Source organism: Dama dama, chromosome 25 (assembly GCF_033118175.1).
Source record: "Dama dama isolate Ldn47 chromosome 25, ASM3311817v1, whole genome shotgun sequence".
In the NCBI taxonomy this organism is placed as follows: domain Eukaryota; kingdom Metazoa; phylum Chordata; class Mammalia; order Artiodactyla; family Cervidae; genus Dama; species Dama dama.
The window spans coordinates 48494901-48517732 of record NC_083705.1 but is presented as its reverse complement, the minus strand read 5'-3'; the positions used below and the strand labels follow the sequence as shown (position 1 = coordinate 48517732).

The window sequence follows — 22832 nt, the reverse complement described above, 5'->3', positions numbered from 1 at the left end:
AAAAGTTTATCCACATCTTATCCACAATTAAATCTTACACTGCAACCAATAGAACAAGTAGTGCTTACAAAGTTCATGTGACAGATTTCTCAAATCTAAAATATGTCAGCTTAGTTTAGTGTTGCTACTAAAAAAGAAAAGAGCCTAAAATAATGTGTTCCATTTATGACCGGACCTTCTCACCAGCAATCATTTCTGCCTCAGAGGAAGTAAAAAAAAAAAAAAGGACTCAGACATCATCTTTTGAAGCAATTCCCTAGAAAAGGGCAAATCTTGTGTGTTCACGCCAACAAAAATGTTATTCAGATCTCCTTAGATATGTTCTTAAAATGAAATTCCATAAGCAGAAAGCTGAACGAGTATAGGTAACATGTAAATGTTGTTTAACACTACTTTGAGTACTCCAAAAAAGGCACAATAAAATAACTGAGTGGTCAAAGTGACTTGGCATCCTGACATTTCTCTTTTACTCTACTGGGCCTTTTGTTTAATTTTATTTTTTAATTTTTTATTTTTTAATTTTTGTTTTAGTTGATTTGCAATTCTGCCTTTTATTTTCAGATAACTAAATTACGCTAAATACAAAGAATAAAGTTACCCCTGAAATTAACATGCTTAAGACAACAGTATAAACTGGGATGAGAGGAGGCGAGTTGGATAAGTGAAGAGAAGATACAGTAGAGGTTTATTAACCCATGTATGCTGTGCGTGCTTAGTCGCTCAGTCGTGTCCAACTCTCTGTGACCGCACAGGCTGTAGCCCACCAGGCTTCTCTGTCCACGGGAATTCTCCAAGCAAGAATACTGGACTGCATTGCCATGACCATCCTCCTAGGAGATCTTCCCAACTCTGGGATTGAACCCAGGTCTCCCACATTGCAAGTGGATTCTTTACAGTCTGAGCCACCAGGGCAGCCCAAAGGTTTAACCTATACTGTCCACTAAAGATTTAGCTGCTTCATTCCAAGCAGATGTTGAATATCTTTTAAATGCACTGTAACAAAACCCCGATGAATGAATACCATTCAAAATTCTAGATTAAAAGATGTTACTGTGATCCGTATCGTCATTCATCCTAAATTATTTACTATGTGAAAAGACTTTTAAGTTATATAAACATATTTTAAATGTTATAGTTTATTTTTTTAAAGAAGGAAACTGGTAAGTTTATGCAGTTCTTTAAAACGTTACTTATATTCCACTGCCCAACAATTACTTCAGTGAAAAGGATACACTGGCAGGCACCTAAATAATTTCACTATAAAAAACTTCCATCTTTAAAAAAAAAAAAAAACCTTCCATCTTCCTTGATATATTATCAAAAAAAGCAGCTGTGTTCATAAATTTGGCACTCCAGTGACATCTTGTGACCAAACTGATCAATTACATGTTTAAGACTTCAGAAAGCAAAAAAAACTATTCTCAAAACAGTAGTCTTTAAATAAACTTTTTAGTCTTTGCCTCCAACATATATATTTATTAATTTTTAATTAACAAGATATATAAGTAATGTCTAAAAATTGGTAGTTTTAACAGGCATATAAGTACACCGCTGAGCACCAAAGAACTGATGCTTTCGAACTGTGGTGCTGGGGAAGACTCTTGAAGAGTCCCTTGGACTGCAAGGAGATCAAACCAGTCAATTCTAAAGAAAATCAGTCCTGAATATTCACTGGAAGGACTGATGCTCAAGCTCCAATACTTTGGTCACCTGATGCGAAAAGCCATCTCATTTGAAAAGACCCCGATGCTGGGAAAGACTGAGGGCAGGAGAAGGGGCCAACAGAGGATGAGATGGTTGAATGGCATCACTGAATCAATGTGCATGAGTTTGAACAAACTCCAGGAGACAGTGAAGGACAAGAAAGCCTGGTGTACTGCAGTTCATGGGGCTTCAAAGAGTCAGACACAACTGAATGAACAACAGTATGTACACCACAAATAACAGTAAGATGAACTCTTGGATATTCAACCTCCCACCCCAGGTAAAGAAGAAAGCTTTACTCCAGATTCCTTTCTTTATGCTGAAATGACAAGTCATTCCTATTATACATCAGGACTTTACATGCTTTTCTTGTGTCTTCTCCGCCTCAGAGGTAACCATCAGACCAACATAAGTTAATCATTCTTTTTTCTTTACATACAGTCTGACTCCCTATGCATATGTATCCCTCAACAATACAGTACAATACATGGTTTTGAAAACACAGAAACAAGAAAAGACCTAGCTGTGTAAGGACAGGCCTACCAATTTTTACCATGCCCTCTTCTTATCCTTCTGAACAGGAACACTTTCTTCTGTCTCATTTTTGCCCTTCAAAGGCCCAAACCAAGTTCCACTTCCTCCAACTACTAAAGCTCCCAAAGAATTGTTTTCTCTGGGGTAATGCACTTACGGCCGAAAGTGAAGAAGAACTAAAGAGCCTCTTCATGAAAGTGAAAGAGGAGAGTGAAAAAGTTGGCTTAAAGCTCAACATTCAGAAAACTAAGATCATGGCATCCAGTCCCATCACTTCATGGCCAATAGATGGGGCAACAGTGGAAACAGTGGCTGATTCTATTTTTCTGGGCTCCAAAATCACTGCAGATGGTGACTGCAGCCATGAAATTAAAAGACACTTATACTCCTTGGAAGGAAAGCCCAACCTAGACAGCATATTAAAAAGCAGAGACATTACTTTGCCAACAAAGGTCTGTCTAGTTAAGGCTATGGTTTTTCCAGTGGTCATGTATGGATGTGAGAGTTGGACTATAAAGAGAGCTGAGCACTGAAGAATTGATGCTTTTGAACTGTGGTGTTGGAGAAGACTCTTGAGAGTCCTTTGGACTGCAAGGAGATCCAACCAATCCATCCTAAAGGAGATCAGTCCTGGGTGTTCATTGGAAGGACTGATGCTGAAGCTGAAACTCCAATACTTTGCCCACCTGATGCAAAGAGCTGACTCATTGGAAAAGACCCTGATGCTGGGAAAGATTGAGGGCAGGAGCAGAAGGGGACAACAGAGGATGAGATGGTTGGATGGCACCATCGACTCAATGGACATGGGTGTGGGTGGACTCCGGGAGTTGGTGATGGACAGGGAGGCCTGGCGTGCTGCAGTTCACGGGGTCGCAAAGAGTCGGACATGACTGAGCAACTGAACTGAACTGAACTATCAGTACTTTAACTAGATCAGAAGAAGGTATTTTCTTAATTTAAAAGAAATGTGCTTTTTCCCTCTTTCTCCTACTCCAGATTCCTTTCTTTTATGCTAAAATTACTAATCATTCTTATTGTACATCAATGCAACCAAAGTACTATAGGTAACAGTATTTTGGCATTAACGGCCGTACTAAACTTCACAGGATGTTGTTTAAAAAAATTTTTAAAGGCACTTTCTAAGTATTAGCTTTCTGGTTTACACAAGTTCCTAACTTACATGGATACTGTTTCACGAAGTCTTAATTATATTTACTACTTTTGAGAAAAAGTTATAGACTTCTGCCCTCCTTTCACTCCTGAATCAGATAAGAGTGCATACCAGCTCAAGTTGAAAACCATGTTCAATTATCATAGAAATTGAGTACTGGATAAGCTACATGCATAAACTGCTACATTAACATGTAAAGTTTAAGAAGTATATAGCCACCTTAAATGGTAAGAATTAAACTCTTTGCAAGTCATACTCCCTACATAGCATGTACACATTACAAGTATATAAACTATCAAAGGAAATCTGGTGGTCTAAGATATATTATTGAACCAAATCCCCATGTGACATTAGCACATACAATGTAAGATAAAGAGATCATTGATGGAGGGAGCGTCTGGAAACACCTCCACAGTGTTAAGCTGCACCAAAGTGGATATCAAAAACACTGACTTAAGGCAAAACCCACTATATACCATAAAAAGAACTTTAGCACTCTTACTTCCCAAAAAAGCTAATGACAACTTTAAGAAATGCTTTTTGGTCAGTTGATAATCTAATTACAAATTCTAATTTGCACACCAGAGGTAGTAATGGGGCAACAATGGCAGTACAACACAAGCAGGACACAAAGACTGCTTAGGCCAATGATCTCCAGAGAACGCAGAAATAATCTGTCGGGGTACAGTTAGAAGTTATTAACACTTCTATTTTCATCTAAAAAATCATATTTGCTAATTTTTAACACATAGATTTAATTATTCATACCCTCACTGAGCCTCTGTAAATAGCTATGGTTTGCCAAACAGGTGGAAGGCTCATGTAAAGAGGGCTGACAGTGTTCTGAGCACTGTGACAGTCTTGGTACATGCTGAGTAAGTACCTAGTTTTAACTAAACAAACTTTCATCACATGGGTAAAGTAATTTTAATTTAAGATTTCCTACAATAAAAAATGGAATTGAACACCACACCAACATCACAAGCACAAAGAAAGAAAAGGGGCCACATTAACGTTTCTCTTACCCAATGAGGTAAAAAGAAAATTTATCAACAGATCTACCAGGAGGAGGAGGTTTAGTCACTAAGTCGTGTCTGACTCTTGCGACCCCATGGACTGTAGCCTGCCAGGCTCCTCTGTCCATGGGATTCTCCAGGCAAGAATACTGGAGTGGATTGCCATTTCCTTCTCCCATAGTGTGGGCCAAAAAAACCTCTCAAAATTACCAGGACAACCTTGTGAAAATTTATGTTCTTTACCAAAAAGAAGGAAGAATGAACTATGCCAGAAGTGTAAAGTACTCATTTATTGCTCTATCAGCTAGGTTTGGAATATGTATATTTATGTTTCAAAAAACATGCAAAACAATCTTTTACTGATACAAAGACAACTTCATAATAAAACTATTACTTTAGAAATTCCATTGATAAGTGAGAAAAATGACATCATGTTAATTACTAATCTCTGATAACCTCCAAATGTTTTTGAAAGGTACTCTAAATAGTAATATATTTGGACATGAAATGAAATGAGCATAAATATACATAGAAGCTATGTTTTATATAATAGTAGAGAGGAAGAGCAAGGTAACTCAGGTCCTATACTGAAGGAGTTCACTATCTAGCAGGTTAGACAAATATACAAGCAGCTTTAAAATAAATGCAGTCATCAGTGCTATCAACAGGGAGCTGTTCCTTTCTATGGCTGCACTTCCTGTCTCCTTATAGTTAGGGGAGGCTATGTGACTTTCTCTGACCAATGCAGCCTGAACCACACAGCACTTCTGAGCAAAAATTTAAGAGCCCAGGTGATCTTTATACCTTTCTTCTCTTTACACTAGTGACTGACAATACTCCAGATGGTGGCAGCTCCATCTGCCTGGCTGCCAAAGTGAAAATGAAGTGGTCTGTGACTGATTTACAGTATGAGTGAAAAATGAGCTTCTGTTTTAAGCCACTGAGGTTTTAGGGTTGTTTGTTTCCACAGCTTAACCTAGCCTATCCAGAATAAGATAGCATGAAATAATTTTGACAAAGAATGACAGGAGCTCTAAGGAAGTATACATAATCTCAGTCACACCTGCTGTCTCGTTAAAGGTGATGAAATTTTAAAAACCACCGTTTTCCCCATTTAGTAACTAATCTGCTCTCAGGTTTGCCTACCACTAAACAAATTTGTGGCTATTTTGTCCAAGTTCCTTTCAATAGGATTTTAAATTTTTACAAAAATCTTTCCAAGAATTCAATTTTCAACTTACACACAGAAGCTTACCGCTAAGTAATTCAATCCAGTTCTGGACCGTTTCTGGAGGCTGAGTCTCCTTAACATGCTTCAGAGCTTCATCAAGAAGAACATCCCCTGTTGGAGCATCTGACTTACAAATCACCTACAATGTAATCAGTAAGAATTACATGATCTATTTGATCTCTTTAGATTAAAAAAAATTATGTAAACATTTCACCATGTTTAAAACTCTAAGTGTTCATGCAGTTATCAAAGTTCAGATTTTAAATTAATTCCATATTAAGGAAATCCAATATTTAACCTTACCAGATTAGCCACAATCATAAATGAAAATACAACATAAATGAAAATGTGCCTTAATGAGTAAAGCAAAATGGTAGAAGAGTTTATACTCATTGCAATTCCCTTCACTGCTAAACCTTGGGCTATCTGATACAGAAAATTCATTTTTCAAACATGTATTAGTTACAGAAACAGACTCAATTACATATCAGAATTTGGTATATAATAAAGGTGACATTTCACATTACTGGAGCAATTAATTTTTCAATAGACATTACTAAAACAACTGGCTAATAAATTAGAGGTAAAAAGTAAGACTTGGCTCCTCAGAGTTTATACCACAATAAAAGGTAGATTTAAATATGAAATATAGTTGAGAGAATGAGAAAGTTTTCTTAAAACTGTGACAACCAGCAGAAACCCTGAAAATACCAATAGGTTTGATTACATAAAAATTTTAAATACTACAAAACATTAAGCTAAGATGGATATAAAATCCACTTGAAGAACAGAACAATCCAGGGACTTCCCTAGTGGTCCAGTAGTTAAGACTCTGTGCTTCCAATGCAGGGGACATGTGTTCCACCCCTGGTCAGGAAACTAAGATCCTACCTGCTGTGTGGTGCAAAAGAGTAGAAAAATCCAGAAGTAGGGGATGACAGAAGAAAACACTACACTGCTTTAGTTTTTTTAAAGCCTTCCATAGCACTCTTGGGTAAACAAATCTCTAGCTGAAATTCTGTAATATCAAAGCTTAATTTGTTATATTATTGATACTTTGTTAACTATTAAAATATTATGAAATTTAACAACACTATTTTTAAAATGGGAGGCTTCTTGAAAACTTGGCATTGACAGCATGTCCTTTCCTCTTTGATCAATCTTAGCATACTACTGACTGGGGGATTTTGGCAAAAACTGACCCCTGTGGCAAGCGATTTGATGTGTAAGTGAATATTGAAACATCTCTAGTCAGTAACGTTCAGGTACAAAAGACTAATGTATTAATATGTCTCTGGTCAATAATGAGCTATAAAAGGTTAAAGAAAATACAGAATCTATTTCAGAGACAACATGACCCAATGGAAATATAATTAGAGCCAGAAATACAAGCCACCAATCTATTTTTAAATTTTTTAGTAGTTACATTTAAAAAGAAAAATAAGTACAATTAACTTTAACATATTTGATTTAACCTACCATGGCCAAAATACTGACATGTGATTATTTCACATTCTTATTTTTCCACACTAAGTCTTCAAACAGCCAGTGTGTTTTTATTTACAACATGTCTCAATTTGCATGAGCCACATTTCAAGTGTCTAGTTCACAGACATGTGGCTAGTGGCCACCATACTGGACAGAGGAGATAAAGAACACTTTCATTATCACAGAGAGTTTGACTGCAGAGTGCTATTCTGGGCCATGCTTATAGTAGGGTGTGAGAATAAGAAAAAATAAAAAGCCCTGGGATAAAAAGTTGTATATCTATATGCTGTGGTCATGCCACCACTTCTTACTTTCCATTAACTCCTGAAATCGACTGCCATCTGGTCTCAACACACCACACGCCCATCATTTTGAGACAGGTGTCAGGATTACAATAAACTGGGTATAGTTGGATATTTTTTCTTAGGTCTGGGATCCATAACATTAATGTAAAATTACTTGTGATTTCTATTACTACTAGTAATTAATGTATATATTTCACTGATAATTAAAAATTCCTAAGGTTTTTGTCCCCCATAAATCTATGGTTGCACAGTAAAATGGAAATAAAAATTATATTCTGCTTTATGACAAATATCTAAAACAGTAATTTCAAAACTAATCTCATGCAAGTTCATTTGACTCTACTTTAAATGACTGGATTTAATTTTAATACTCCATGAGGAGTATTTTCTGCTATACCGTGTCTACTGTGTATCTAATTTTCAAAAATATATTCTTTTCTTTCCCATAGGATTATTATTGTCTGGTATATCAATCAAAAAATGTTCAGTTTTCACCCTAAAACATTTTGGATTTCATCATAACACAATGCATTATGGAAAAAATGGTTTTGAAACACCCTACATCCCCCAAGAAACAATGACAGACGAAGAGAAATGGCCTTGAATATTTTAGGCTGAAATGAAAGTTAAAAATTCTAGAAACTAGTCAGTAATACCTGTATTAACACAGACCTTAACAATAGAGAGGAGGAGATCTGAAAAGTATTTGTATTCTGGCAAAAAGATCAATTGCCTATGGATAGTTAATTTGCACAGTAATCCCTTTTGAGTAGTATGTCAAGTCTTCCAAATCATGGTTTTCAGGAATAGCAAATAAAGTTTGGGAGTCTTTTTGAAATATGCAGGATGCAACGGCCAATGATCCTAACAATGAATTACCTTACTCATTATGTACAAAGAACCAAAAAATCAAAGATGCAAAAAAAAAAAAGATATGGAAACATGATTCAATAAAGATTTAACTTTAAAATCAATTTAACTTCTGAAAGCTATTAGTAAAACATCATGGTTCTACTGTATAATACAGCAAACTTATTCAATATCCTGTGATAAGCCACAATGGAAAAGAATATAAAAAAGAATGTACAGGACCAGTTCCTCAGACCTATCCAAGAGACTGTCTCCTGAGCTACAGTCTTCAGTAAGGTCCTCAATAAAACTTAACTTCCAACTTAAAAAAAAAAATGTATGTATACATATAACTGAATTACTTCACTATATAGCAGAAATTAGCACAGTGTAAATCAACTATACTTCAATAAAATAGAAATTAGTAGAAACATTCTTCATCTTTAGGCAGCACATTATTCAAAAAGGCTATGTTATATATATATAGGCCCCCTCTTACCTTTCTTGTTAACAGACTTTTACGTCTCATTCCACAAGCCTCTAGCTGTAGCCTTCCTCTCAATGCTAATTCAATCAACATACAGCCACGTAATCCAGATGATATACAGTCATTCCAAAACGATGTGTAACCCTATTTAAAAAAGAGAAAACAAAAGAGTTAATTTACTTTGAAGTCAAGAAAATAAGTATTTTTTAGCCAAAGCTGTATCTCGTGCCTTTTACCTTTCATATCTTTCTGTAATTAAAATCAAAATACTGAAAAAATACAAGTACTATACATTATTAAACTAGGATTTTCAAGAACTTACTTTCTTTTCACCACTTTCTTACACATAACTTTGGAAGTCATTAAGTTGTGCTAATTAGGCCCTTTCAGACTTCAGGGCTCACCCATTCAGTTAAGCTCAGATCATAGCGGTTTATAACATGGGCAAATGAAGAAGCTCAGGAAAAATAATCTAGTCCACTGAGGCCTCATGCAGAATTAGAACATCGTTCAATGCCATTTAGGATAAAAACACAAGGTTAAATTTAGATGAATATATCAGAAAACTTAGGCATGAGGCCATGCCTAGTACTCTGAATAACAAACTGTAAAGCAATCAGATTCCAGCACCTCCCAACACACAACCCCAAGAGAAATTTAAGGGAAACATCCAAGGTGAATAAAAAAGCCAGAAAAATGAGACTGATAGATATTTAAGGATTTGGGAATACTCAAGTGAAAACAGGCACTCTTTGAGCGCTAACAACTGGGTCTGTCCAAATTGCAAAGCCATGAAGAGTTGCCAACTACTAAAGTACTCGACTTTCCAGGTGGCACTAGTGGTAAAGAATCTGCCTGCCAATGCGGGAGACTCAAGAGACGTGGGTTCAATCCCTGTGTTGGGAAGTTTCCCTGAAGGAGGAAATGGTAGCCCACTCCAGTATTCTTGCCTGGAGAACTCCATGGACGGAGAAGCCTGGCAGGCTTCAGCCCACAGGGTTGCAAAGAGTTGGACAAGACTCAGCACTGAGTACTAAATTCTGAAGAGAAATCAGCAGCTGTCACTAGTACTGTTTAAGACTCAGAATAAGGTAACATGCAACTCTGGTGGGAGGGAAAACAGGTCAAAGGATTCTTTGAAGAAAGGAGGGCCTAGAATTAGGGTTCTGGTACTCTCTTGAGGTCAGTCTTGGTACTCTGCCAGGTCACAGTGGGCAGCTTGTATTTAAGACAATGACTGACCATCATGGTCCATGGGACTTCACTTTTGATACAGCAACTTAAAATGACGAAGCTACTACCATTTCTGAGAATGAAGGCTTTGAGAAAATTTGAGTTTAGACTAAGGGAGCCAAAAGGAGATTAACATTAAGAAGCAGGTTTATGGGACTTTCCTGGTGGTCCAGTGGATAACACGCCACACTCCCGATGAAGGAGCCCAGATTCAATCCTTGGTCAGGGAACTAAATCACACATGCTAAAACTAAGACCCAATGCAGCCAAATAAGTGTGTGTTTGGTTGGGTTTTTTTTAGATTTGTTTAAAAATAAAAGAGCCGGACTTCCCTGGTGGAATAGTGGGTAAGAATCTGCCAATGCAGGGGACACAGGTTCGATCCCTGGTCCAGGAAGATTCCACATGCCATGGGCAACTAAAGCCCACACGCCTAGAGCCTGTGGGCCACAAGAAAAGCCACCACAATGAGAGGCCCGCACGCCAGAGATGAGTAGCCCCAGCTCATCACAACTAGAGAAAGCCCAGGCAGCGAAGAAGACCCACAACAACCAAGTACTTTATACATAAATATTATTTTAATTTATATAAAAAATAAAGAAGAAGATTTTAATGTGAGGCAGGGGAAGCAGATACTGTTTAGATTTGAGGGGATTCTTTTAAACTTAGTTTTAGGGATCTGGTTAAATTAAGATCACTAGAGATTAGCTAAGTAGTTAAAAAGACCAGTAACTTACAGATGTTAGGTAAAATCCACGGCTTGTATATCCATCCAATACAATTAAAGCTCTAGGAAGCCCAGAAATGGATTCACATGAAATCAAAGTTTATAGCTATCTGGCTTCAACTGGCCTGGACATACAGATGGGAGTGCCCAGGTGAGCCTCTACAAACTATAAATAATAGAGTACACCTCATAAGACAGTGATGGATGAAATAAAGGACCATGCCCTGTCTCTGCAGCCTGGAAACTTCTGAGTACTTATCAGAAACTTAGGAACTTCCCTGGCAGTCCAGTGGTTAAGAGTCTGCCTTCCAATGCAGGGGGTGTGCATTCAATCCCTGGTTGGGGAACTAAGATCCCATGCCTCAGGGCAACTAAGCCTACGAGGTCAACAAAGATCCAGTGCAGCTAAAAGCAATAAACAATAAAAATTAAAATGATGATCAATTTCACCTTAGAAAAAAGGGAGAGGGAAGAATCTTACATTTGCTAGCAGACAACAAAATACACCTCAACTGCCCTGAGAATAAAGGTATACCCAGAGAAGTTAGCAAAATGGAGTATTTAACAGGACTTTAAAGATTTACATTTAGTGAATGGCTTTTGGGCATTAACATTAAAGACACATGCTTAAACAGAATTGACTTCACACGGGAAAACAGACAAATGGACATGGACAGTTCTGTAGCAAAGCTTCCAGGATTCATACACAATATTCCAAAGATCAATGAAGACACCAAAACCATACCAACCAGGCTGACGACACCTGCCAAAATCCACATCATAAAAGTATGATCAGGAATTAAGCAAGTTGCTGGAAGCAGGAGAGAAAGGGGGAGTTGTTGTTTAGTCGCTAAGTCATGTCAACTCTTTTGCAACCCCACGGACTCTAGCCCCGCCAGTCTCTGTTCCTGGGATTCTCCAGGCAAGAATACCGAAGTGGGTAGCCATTCCCTCCTTCAGGGGATCTTCCTGACCCAGGGATCGAACCCGTGTCTCCTGCATTGGCAGGCAGATTCTCTACCATTGAGCCATGAGGGAAGCCCAGAGCTGAACAAAAATATTTTATGATCTTACTGGATAAGATGGTGGCAATGCCATCCTTGAGAATTAAGTATATTAGAAGGGAAGCAGTACACTGGAAAGAGCCAACTGAATTTGGTCATGACCTAGGCCAGCAAGATTGTGGAGTGAATCCATGTCACAACACATACAAGCAAAACCACTGAAGCTGGGGCACCAGCTTAGACCCTGCCAAGTGCTAGAGAGCACTTCCATCTTTTAATCCCTAGTGCTAACCTTACAACTACATTTCACTGATCTCCAAACATAAGTTTAGTGTCTCCATATGAGATGATGGAAGCTAACTAAACTTACTGTGGTAATCATTTCACCATACAGGCCTACCTCGCTTTGGTAAATATCAGAGATATCACAGAATTGTTTCCAGACCACAGAAATAAAGCCAGTATCACAAGAAGTGAGTCACACAAATGTTATGGTTTCCCAGTGCACATAAAAGTTAATATATACACTACACTATAGTTATAACCAAAAAGAAAGAAAATGTATACACCTTAGTTTTAAAATTTCTTATTGCTAATTCTAAAACACCTTTAATTTGTAAAACATATGGTATCTGTGAAGCACAGTAAAGCAAAGCACAATAAAAGAGGGTATGCCTGCAAATGTAAATTAAACCATGACACTGTACACCTTAAATTTATACAGTGACTATGTCAATTATTTCTCAATAAAACTGAGGGGGAGAAGTTGTATCTCTGGTATTGGGATGCATTTAAAAATAGACGGTATCTTGAAAGAAATACAGTATTATAGCTACTGAGTTAACCTAAACCCACGGAAGAGAGAACAGACATGTGGTACAGGCCTCACAGGTGCATAGCAGTAGAATGAAGAACTAGAGTCTAATTTGTCAGTTACTGGGAGCCTTAAAACTTGGTACAAGACTGGCTGACTCAACATCCAAATCTAGGCAGACCACCAATCTACATGACTTCTCAGTGCAAAAGACTTCACCACCCACTCCAGTGTTCTTGCCTGGAGAATCCCAGGGATGGGGTCGCACAGAGTCAGACACGACTGAAGTGACTTAGCAGTAGCAGTAAAGTAAAAATAAAAAATTAAAAAACTAAAAAAAAAAAAAAAAAAGACTTCACCAGAGCAGGTAACACCACACCACCCTGGGGATTTGTCCTCAGATAAAACACCACTCCTGAAACAATTCCAAGGACCTGTGGTCTAAACAGGATGGCTATATATTCAGGGCATGAATGTGTCTTTGCCCTAGGAAATATCTTATACCATATCTGTCAAAAGGGCAGTTCAGTTCAGTCGCTCAGTCGTGTCCAACTCTTTGAGACCCCATGAACCGCAGCACATCAGGCCTCCCTGTCCATCACCAGCTCCTGGAGTCCACCCAAACCCATGTCCACTGAGTCAGTGATGCCATCCAACCATCTCATCCATTGTCGCCCCCTTCTCCTCCTGCCTTCAATCTTTCCCAGCATCAGGGTCTTTTCAAATGAGTCAGTTCTTCACATCAGGTGGCCAAAGTATTGGAGTTTCAGCTTCAGCATCAGTCCTTCCAGTGAGTATTCAAGACTGATTTCCTTTAGGATGGACTGGTTGGATCTCCTTGCAGTCCAAAGGACTCTCAAGAGTCTTCTCCAACACCACAGTTCAAAAGCATCAATTCTTCAGCACTCAGCTTTCTTTATAGTCCAACTCTCACATCCATACATGACTACTGAAAAAACCATAGCTTTGACTACCCTAGCTTAATCCAAAAACAGGGTACTAGCACTCAAAGTTCAGGGTCACATGAAGGAAGAACCACTGGCCAGGCAATCAACTTAGTAACAAAGCAGCAGCACTGCATTAGGAATACCAGTAGCCACAGGATCTTGAGGATGTCCCCTACTCACTGCAGAAGACTCAACTTCTGGGTCCTGATGGAGGTTAGAGAACCACAAAAAAATATATATATATATTTTTGGGCCCTACACATATAAGATTAGGATCAGAATCAGCTATTTCTAAAATTTAAGAATGAAAGAGGCAGAGATATGCCAAGTAGAGGTGGACCATACACTACCCCCACAAGAATCCAGAGAAACAGGATTTCATTAGGCATGGGTCCAAAACAAGGGGAAACATTCAAGAACAGATGGTCCCATGAAGACCCTAATTTAGCTGTCCTGGGGAGCTGAAATGCTAGAAAATCAAATCAGGCACGTTTGAAATGTGCAGCTCACAAGTGTGTTAGTCACTCAGTCATGTCCAACTCTTTGCAACCCAAGGACTATAGCCTGCCACGCTCCTCTGTCCATGGAATTCTCCAGGCAAGAATACTGGAGTGGGTTGCCATTTCCTCCTCCAGGGTATCTTTGCGACTCAAGGATCAAACCCAGGTCTCCTGCATTGAAGGCAGATTCTTTACTGTCTGAACCACTAGGGAAGCCCAAGCCTTCAACAAAACCAAGACTAGAATGCAAGACGCAGGCAATCAGAAGGCCCTGGAAACTAATTCAAAGCACCTCTACTAGCCTTTTACCAAAATTTAATAGTAACAACTAATGATAACCAGTAGATGCAAACTTTCCCAACAGAATGTCAGCGAAATTGACTACAGAGTGCTCCCATCAATCTTACGTTTTTGGTAACACTCAGCATCCGTGACTCAGACAAATGGCCAATCTTTAGCCAAACCTCACGAGAAGCTTGTGACCTTAATTGGGATATATGACCTTTATCATATAGTATGCCACCCAGAGGCAAGGAGCAGAACAGAAAGAATGAAGGCACAGGAACAAATGAGGCAATAATACCAGGGACAAGCTCTGCAGACACACTCCTTCCCTCAGTGGGCAGTTCCAAGATCTAAATGTAGGGGACAGAGAATACATACAGGAAACCTGACATTACTGCAGATAAAAGCAACAACCTCCAACACAACTTTTTCTCAGCGATGAGATAAAATTTACTTGTGTCTTTATTTGCCTGATCCACTTTTTCTTCTCAGGTGGCTCCACTTGGGAGGATTTCAAAGGGAAATGCTCACTGGGCCCCTAAATATGCTAACACTGAATTCTCATCATTCAATTTTCAAGTTCCAGAATATTTAACCAGAAGCCTTTTGTTGTTTAAGACTAGCTGTTGTTAATATATAGACAAGGTACACAGAACAGTTTTCATATTTTACGTGCATGTTTCTGTTTTTATGCACAAAGTATTTCCAAATGAAATGATTAAAAACAACATATCTGTATATAAGGTTTAATTCTGTTCTGACCACTGTTTCAGAGATGGCTTTCTACACAGACTTTCCTCAGCAAAAGAAAATATCAGGTTTCCAAAAACATTTGGGATTTACTATAGGCGGTGCTAGCAGTAAAGAACCTGCCTGCCAATGCAGGAGACAATGCAGGATGACGGTTCAATCCCTGCGTCGGGAAGATCCCTTGGAGGGCACGGCAACCCACTCCAGTATTCTTGCCTGGAGAAACTCATGGACAGAGGAGCCTGGTGGGCTACAAACCATAGGGTCACAAAGTCAGACATGCCTGAAATGACTCAGCACACACGCACCAAACTCACTCTAAAAGTTGTACTCCTGAGACCAGTCTTGGCTCACATTCACCTTTTAAAAATTGCCCTCTACAGATTTTATAGAAAGGGATGACTGTATTCTGCCAAATCTAATTGGACCAGAATGGGTACGTTAGAATTTTCCTCCTGGGAATCTGAAATTGGCACACAGAGGCTGCATCATTTAGGTGAGCATGGACAATAGAGATGTAACTGGTTATGTGGATTCAGAAGTCACTGGCCATTATGCACAAATGCAACCAGATAATCATGATTAACAGAAAGGAATAGAAGAGAGATATGCACAAATGAGAGCACACACAATGTACGGCAGACCCAGACACACACAGAGAGACAGAGACAAGCGTCCTAACAGAAGTGTGCCTGTGTCTCTGGGTTGTGCCTCTAAACCTTATTCCCATGAGATTCACCTGTATCTCCTTATCTTAGGTTACTTGCAAAGATTTCCGTTCTTGCAAGCAGCTAACTTTTAGTAATGCCAAAAGGAATTTAATGAAATATTAAATTAGTGGTAGCTGAAAAAGTCTGTGTATAGAAACTATAACTAAAAGATTCATCACAGGCTAAAAAAACATTACGCGTGGCCAAGGAATTCAAATTTGCATATATGTAACCTTTAGTTGTTATTAGAACACCACTAAGTTTGATTGTGACAGGGTAGCTGCTTACTGAAAACAAATAGCAGTCCCATCAACAAAAGGAACCTATCTGTCAGACAGCAAAATAGGGCTTGTGATTATCAAGTGCCACATTCCAATTAAACTCATCTAACTAGAAGCAAATGAAATCCCAACATCATTAACCTTAAAAGAAAATACACACAAAGAGACACATTAATAATTTACGTATACATCAAATCCAGACTGAGGGGCACTCTATCAAATAATGAGTTACGAACTAAAGGGAAAAAAAAAACTGAAGGAAACCATATTTAAAGAATTAGTGGGAAAAAGGACAATGATTCATTAATAAAAATGATTCATAAAATATAGAACATCAGTTAAGAGAATGAAATTCTTTAATTAAAACGTATTGCTGAATGAACCATAAAATATAATTACTCTTATTTTTTCCACTGTTTTTTCAACCTTTTATTTCCCATAATTCTTTAAATAAAAAAAGAGCTAATGCTTATTTTATATACTTCATTGAAAAAAGTTTCTTTTAGGTTTCTTTTGTATTCCTGGAGTAAAACATGTTCAGCTAGTTCTAAAATGAAGTATCTCCTAAGGAAATGATTTAACCGAAGTCCAAGAATAAAACAGATCACTGTCGTCCTCCTCTATTATTAATTCCTGTATAGACAGTAGATCCAAAAGTAACTGGGGAGGAGGAAAGAGGAAGAAAAACTAATGACCATGTGTAAAAATTGCTGGAAAGAAAGAAGTATGGATGGATTCATTCATGTACTTGGGAAAAGGTTAAAACGTCTTGTTTTCGTGGTTAATGCATAATACAAGTTGTGTTACTATATGAAAGTAATTGGGAAACTATATCTGCCAAAACTCATAAATGTTATACTAGCAACCATCTGTTTGAAAATAGGGGAATAAAGGTCTTTTTTTTCCTGTCCAAAGGAAAAAAGTATGACTGGGACTTCTCTGGTGGCATGGCGGATAAGAATCCACCTGCCAATGCAGGGGACACAGGTTTGATCCTTGGTCCGGGAAGATTCCAGAGCCTGCAAGCCACAGCTAATGAGCTCCTGTGCCACAACTACTGAAGCCCACGTGCCCTAAGGCCAGCAACTTGCAACTACTAAGCCCAAGTGCTGCAATTAAAGAAGCCTGTGTGCCTAGAGCCCATGATCCACAGCAAGGGAAGCCACCACGGTGAGAAACCTATGCACCACAACCAGAGAGCAGTCCTCACTCTCTGCAACTAGAGAAAGCCTGCATGCAGCAATAAAGACCCAGCATAGCCAAAAATAAGTAAATATAGCAGGGTGTATACGTCTCTCTCTCTCTCTCTCTCTCTCACACACACACACACACACACTATGACTATAGTGAAAAATTTCCTAGAGGAGCTCAACAGTAGATGCAAGAGGAGAAAGAGTCAATGAACCTGAATTTGAATTTAAAGAACAAGACAGAAAGTAATGAAGAAAATAGGAAAAGCCTCAGTGGGCTTCCCTTGTGGCTCAGCTAGTAAAGAATTTGCCTGTAATGCAGGAGACCTGGGTTCAATCCCTAGGTTGGGAAGATCTCCTTAAGAAGGGAAAGGCTACCCACTCCAATATTCTGGCCTGGAGAATTCCATGGACTGTATAGTCCATGGGGTCACAAAGAGTCAGACATGACTGAGCAACTTGCACTTCACTTTCACTTCAGAGAGTAGTGTTCAAGCAAGCCTCCCAGTAGTGACAAGATCTCAAAAAGAGGAGGAGGCAGAAAAAAACAACTGAAAACTCCCCCAAATATGGTGAAAAATATTCATCGAAGATCCAGAGCATCATGATACCCAGATGCATCACAGTCAAACTGCTGACATTAAACAAAGAGAATGTATTATGTTCTGGGAAAGCAACAAGAAAAAAACAACTTATCCCATTTAAGGGAACAATACAATTACCAGACAACTTCTCACTAGAAATACTGGAAACCAAAAGGCATTAGGATAGCCTATTCGAAGTGCTGAAAGAAACAAACTATCAACCAAGAATCTATACCCAGCAAAACACCCTTCAAAGCTGAAGATGAACCAGACATTTACAGGTAAACAAAGGCTGAATTTGTTGCTAGCAGATCTGCCTTATAAGCAATACTAAAAGTCCTGCTGATTGAAAGTAAATTAATATCAGGCTGTATTTCAAATCCATATAAAGAAAAGCTAGATACAAAGGTAAATGAACAAGAAAGACTATATACTTTCTAATTTGACTTTAAAAACTCACTTAAAAGCAAAAGATTGCATAAAATAGTAAGTATAAAACAGTATTGAGTTATGTGAACTTGTAATATTTCTGACAATAATGAACAAAGGAAAGGGGTAAATGAAGATATATTGGAGCAAAGTTTCTATATTTTGATGGAATTAAATGAGTATTACTTTAAAGAAGACTAAGGAAAAAACTCCAATGGATATAGGTATGCAGGAAGGAAGGGAAGGTGGAAGAAAGGGAGGAGTAGGGAAATTTAAATAGTGTAACTTTATTTTTCCATTTAACACAGAAGAAGATGGTAGAAGAGGAAGAGAGAAACGAAAAGGACATCTGATACAGAAAACCAAGAGCACAGAGGCCGGTGTAAATCCAACTCTATCAGTAATCACATTACATGTGTGGGCTAGGTCAGATACTCTGATGGTCAAGTCTCACAGACTGGATAAAAGATTTAACCACACCTGTGCTGTCTACAAGAGACAGTTTAGATTCAAAGGCACAAACAGGTTTAAGAGAATGAATTTTCTTAAAAACCATGGAAACACTAATCCAAAGAAAGTTGGAATAGATATATTAACATGAGACAAAGTAGACTTCAGAATAAGGAAAACAGAGAGACAAAGGGGAAAGTTTCATAATGATAACAAAGTTAGCCATCAGGAAGATTTAACTATTATACACATACACACCTAACAAGAGAATCCCAAAATATATGATACAAAAACTAACAAAAAGGAGAAACAGACAACACAGTAATAGTAGTTGAAGACCACACTGTTAACTGATACAACTACAGAGAAAACAAAGATACAGCATTGAACAATACGATACAATTAGAAAACAACCGAAGATACACCATTGAACAACAATATCAACCAATTTGACTTAAATGACATTTATAGAACACTCCAACCAACAACAGCAAAATACATTTTTTCAAGCACACAAATATTTTCCAAGATACCTCATAAGCCAGCCCACAAATCAATGAATTTAAAATGAGTGAAATCATAGAAAATGCTTTACTCCAAGAGAATTAAATCAGAATTAAAACAACAGAATAAAATGCAAAAAATGTCCATGTGAGAAATAATCCCCATGTGAGAAATAATCCATGGCTCAAAGAACTACAGAAGGCAGGAAGAAGTATTCTGAACTAAAAGAATACGAAAACACAAAATATAAAAACCTACAGGATGCAGCTAAAGCAGTGTTTAGAAAGGTATCTGCAGCTTTATTAAATATCTGTATTACAGAAGATCTCAAATCAACAACCTAATCTTCTACCTTAAGGAATTAGGAAAAGAGCAAACTAAATCCAAAGCAATCAAAGAGAAGGAAATGATAAAGCTTAGCATGGAAATCAATGAAATGTAAAACAGAAAAATAGAAGAGGGAAAAAGGTCAATAAAGCCAGCTTGTTTCTTTTAAAAAGATCGATTGTTAAAACAGGTGTATGGAGAGGAAGGAGAGGGACAAAAGATCCACGAAGTATCAAGATAAAAAAACAGTAGGAACATCATTTCCAACCCTACAGAAATGTAAAGGATTATAAGGAAATACTATAAACAGCTTTATGCCAAGAAATTAAACAATTTAGACAAAATGTTCAAACTGCTGGATAAAGAGCAATTACCAAAACTAACTAAAGAAGAAATACAAAATCAGAATAAAACCTGTAACAAGAAATTGAATGAGGAGTTGAATTATCTTCAAAGAGTGTTACTGAGATGTAAGAATCAGTCTACCAGATGTAGATAAACCTGACTGTTGCCCATAGCCACAAGAAAACTTGTTGGGGGGTGGGGCGGTGGGCGGTGTTTAAGCAGGTCATTTCATATCCTCTTAAGTCTTCACTTTCTCATCTACACAATGAAAAGACAGACTTCAAGCATTCTACAAGTATGATTCTAAGCAACTGGGAATTCCCTGAGGGGGTATGTGGCTTAAAGCAAAACAGGATACATGATCTATTTTAATCTCTGAAAAAGCATTTGCAGGTCAATCATCAAGGGTATTCTTCAAACTGCTTAACCATTTATAATAAGGTACCTAAAAACTGGTGCTTGGCACTATTATACATAATGTAGAAGTGAACAAGAAAATTTTCCAGTTTTCACGTGACACGGAGATCATCTTAAATATCAAACTGATCAAACAAGAAATTAAGTGAGAAATTAAAAAAATTTCCTGAGACAAACAAACATGGAAACAGAATTTATGGGATTCACCAACAGCCTCTAGATAAATGATGTGATACTGGTACATGAACAAAGAGACCAAGAGAATAAATAAATCCAGAAATAGACTCAAGAATACACTGAAATCTAGTATATGATAAACGTGCTATCTTAAATCATATACCTGGTAAGGGGTAAATATCCAAATTACATAAAGAACTCATATAACAGCAAAAAAAATAATAATAAATCCAGTTAAAAAAAAGGGCAAAGAACCCAAACAGACATTTCTCCAAAGTAGATGGTACTCAGTATAAGAAGGAAAGATGGGCAATTTAATCATTAGTATTAAAAACTATTAGATTAAAAAAATAAAAACTACTGGATAGTCATTTAGAAAAACAAAATTGGACCCATACTTCATATTACACACCATAATTAACTCCAAATGGATGACAGATTAAAATGTAAAATGAAACAATATAAAGCACTAGAAGAAAACTGGAGTGAATACCTTCATAACCTGATTTGGGGGCAGGGGGTGGGTGGAAAAGCTTTCAGCTACTGCTCAAAATCTAGAAGAAATACATATGGATAAATTGTATTACGTAAGTTTTTTTTTTTAAAGTACCCATGGCAAAAAGCATCAACAAAGTAAAAAAAACAAAAGGAAACGTAGGAAAATGCATATACATCTCACAAATACACAATTAGTTCCTAAAAATTAAAGGAAAATAAGATCAAGGGGATTCCCTAGCAGTCCAGTAGTTAAGACTCTGTGCTTCCACTGCAGGGGGATGTGGGCTCAATCTCTGTTAGGGGAATCAAGATCCCACATGATGCAGCCAACAAATTTAAAAAAAAAAAGGAAAATAAGATCAATACTCAATTTTTTAAAGGCAAAGATACAAACAGTAAATTCACAAGATAAATGAAAATGACCTAAACATATGAAAAGATGCTTCCTATCATTAACAATACATATTTAAATAACAGAAGAAAAACAAAACCAATCCAAAAATAAGCAAAACAAGTGTCTATAAAAGATGAATGGGAAGAAAAAAAAGATGAATGGAAAAACAAAATGTGGTATGTACATACAATAGAGGATTATTCAGCTTTAAAAAGAAACTAAATTCTGACACATGCTACAACATGATGAACCCGGTCTGCTAAGTGACATAAGCCAGTTACAAAAAGGCAAAGGCTGTATGATTTCATTTTTATGAGGTGCCTGAAGTGAAGTGAAGTGAAGTGAAGTGGCTCAGTCGTGCCCGACTCTGTGACGTCATGGACTGTAGCCTACCATGCTTCTCCGTCCATGGGATTTTCCAGGCAAGAGTACTGGAGTGGGTTGCCATTTCCTTCTCCAGAGGATCTTCCCGACCCAGGGATGGAACCTGGGTCTCCCGCGTTGTAGGCAGACGCTTTACCGTCTGAGCCACAAGGGAAGTCCTAGAGGAGTCAAAAGCCCTGAAGAAAGCAGAGTGGTGGCTGCCCCGGGCAGGTGGGAGGAGGAATGAGGAGCTGTCACTTACTGGGTAAGGAGTTCCAGTGTGGGATGATAGGTTCTGGAGATGAACAGTAGCGACGGGTGCACAACAAAGAGAATGTCCTTAATGTTACTGAACTATAGACTTTAAAATGGCTAAAACAGTGAATTCTGTTATGGACATTTTAGTACAATTTTTAAAACTACATGAGACAATGCTTATCTGATAAGTGGCAAAAATCGAAAAATATCTGACACCATTGGCAAAGATAAGGCCAATACACTGTGCTAGGAATGCAAAAAAGCTATCACCCCTGACAGAAATCATGAAAGAGTACGTGTCCTTAGCTTGACAAGCCTACTTCTAGAAATCTCCTCTGAAAAATCTACATCCCCATAAATATGAAACAATAAATGCATATGATTATTAACTATGACATTATCTGAAGTAAAACTTGGTAACAGTCCATAAATTCAATAAAAACAACGAATATATGAAGATAAATATAATGGAACACTATGGAGCCACAAAAGATCTTTATATAATGATATGAAATAATCCTCAGGCTATATAATCTATAAAAAGGAAAATGCCAAACAGCACATAGAGTAGGCTATCTTTTGTATTTGGGGGAGAGGGGCAAGAACAAGTATGTTTAATTTTGCTACAAAAACACTGGAAAAACAAACTCCAAACTAAGTTTTCAAAATGACCAACACGAGAAGAAGGAATGAAGTAGAAAGGATGATGGAAGTAAAGACTCCTAACTTGTAATAGTTATACATATTCAAAACAGAAAAAACATTTTTAAAGAAGGAAAACGAACTAATCTAACTGCACAAAAATTAGTGATACAGCCACAAAGAAATATTAACTATTTCAACTGCCTTTAGAATACAGT

At 37.6% G+C, this 22832-nt stretch overlaps 1 protein-coding gene across 1 annotated transcript in view; it reads right to left on the bottom strand.

Annotated features, from left to right (window-relative positions):
• The window catches only part of GOLPH3 (golgi phosphoprotein 3), a 47428-nt gene that overhangs the window by 6713 nt on the left and 17883 nt on the right, over nt 1-22832 (bottom strand). The window contains exons 2-3 of the mRNA XM_061129282.1: nt 8798-8929; nt 5681-5795 (exon numbers count right to left, since the gene is read on the bottom strand). Of these exons, the coding sequence (XP_060985265.1) occupies nt 5681-5795; nt 8798-8929 (247 nt within the window). The remainder of the gene's footprint in view (nt 1-5680; nt 5796-8797; nt 8930-22832) is intronic.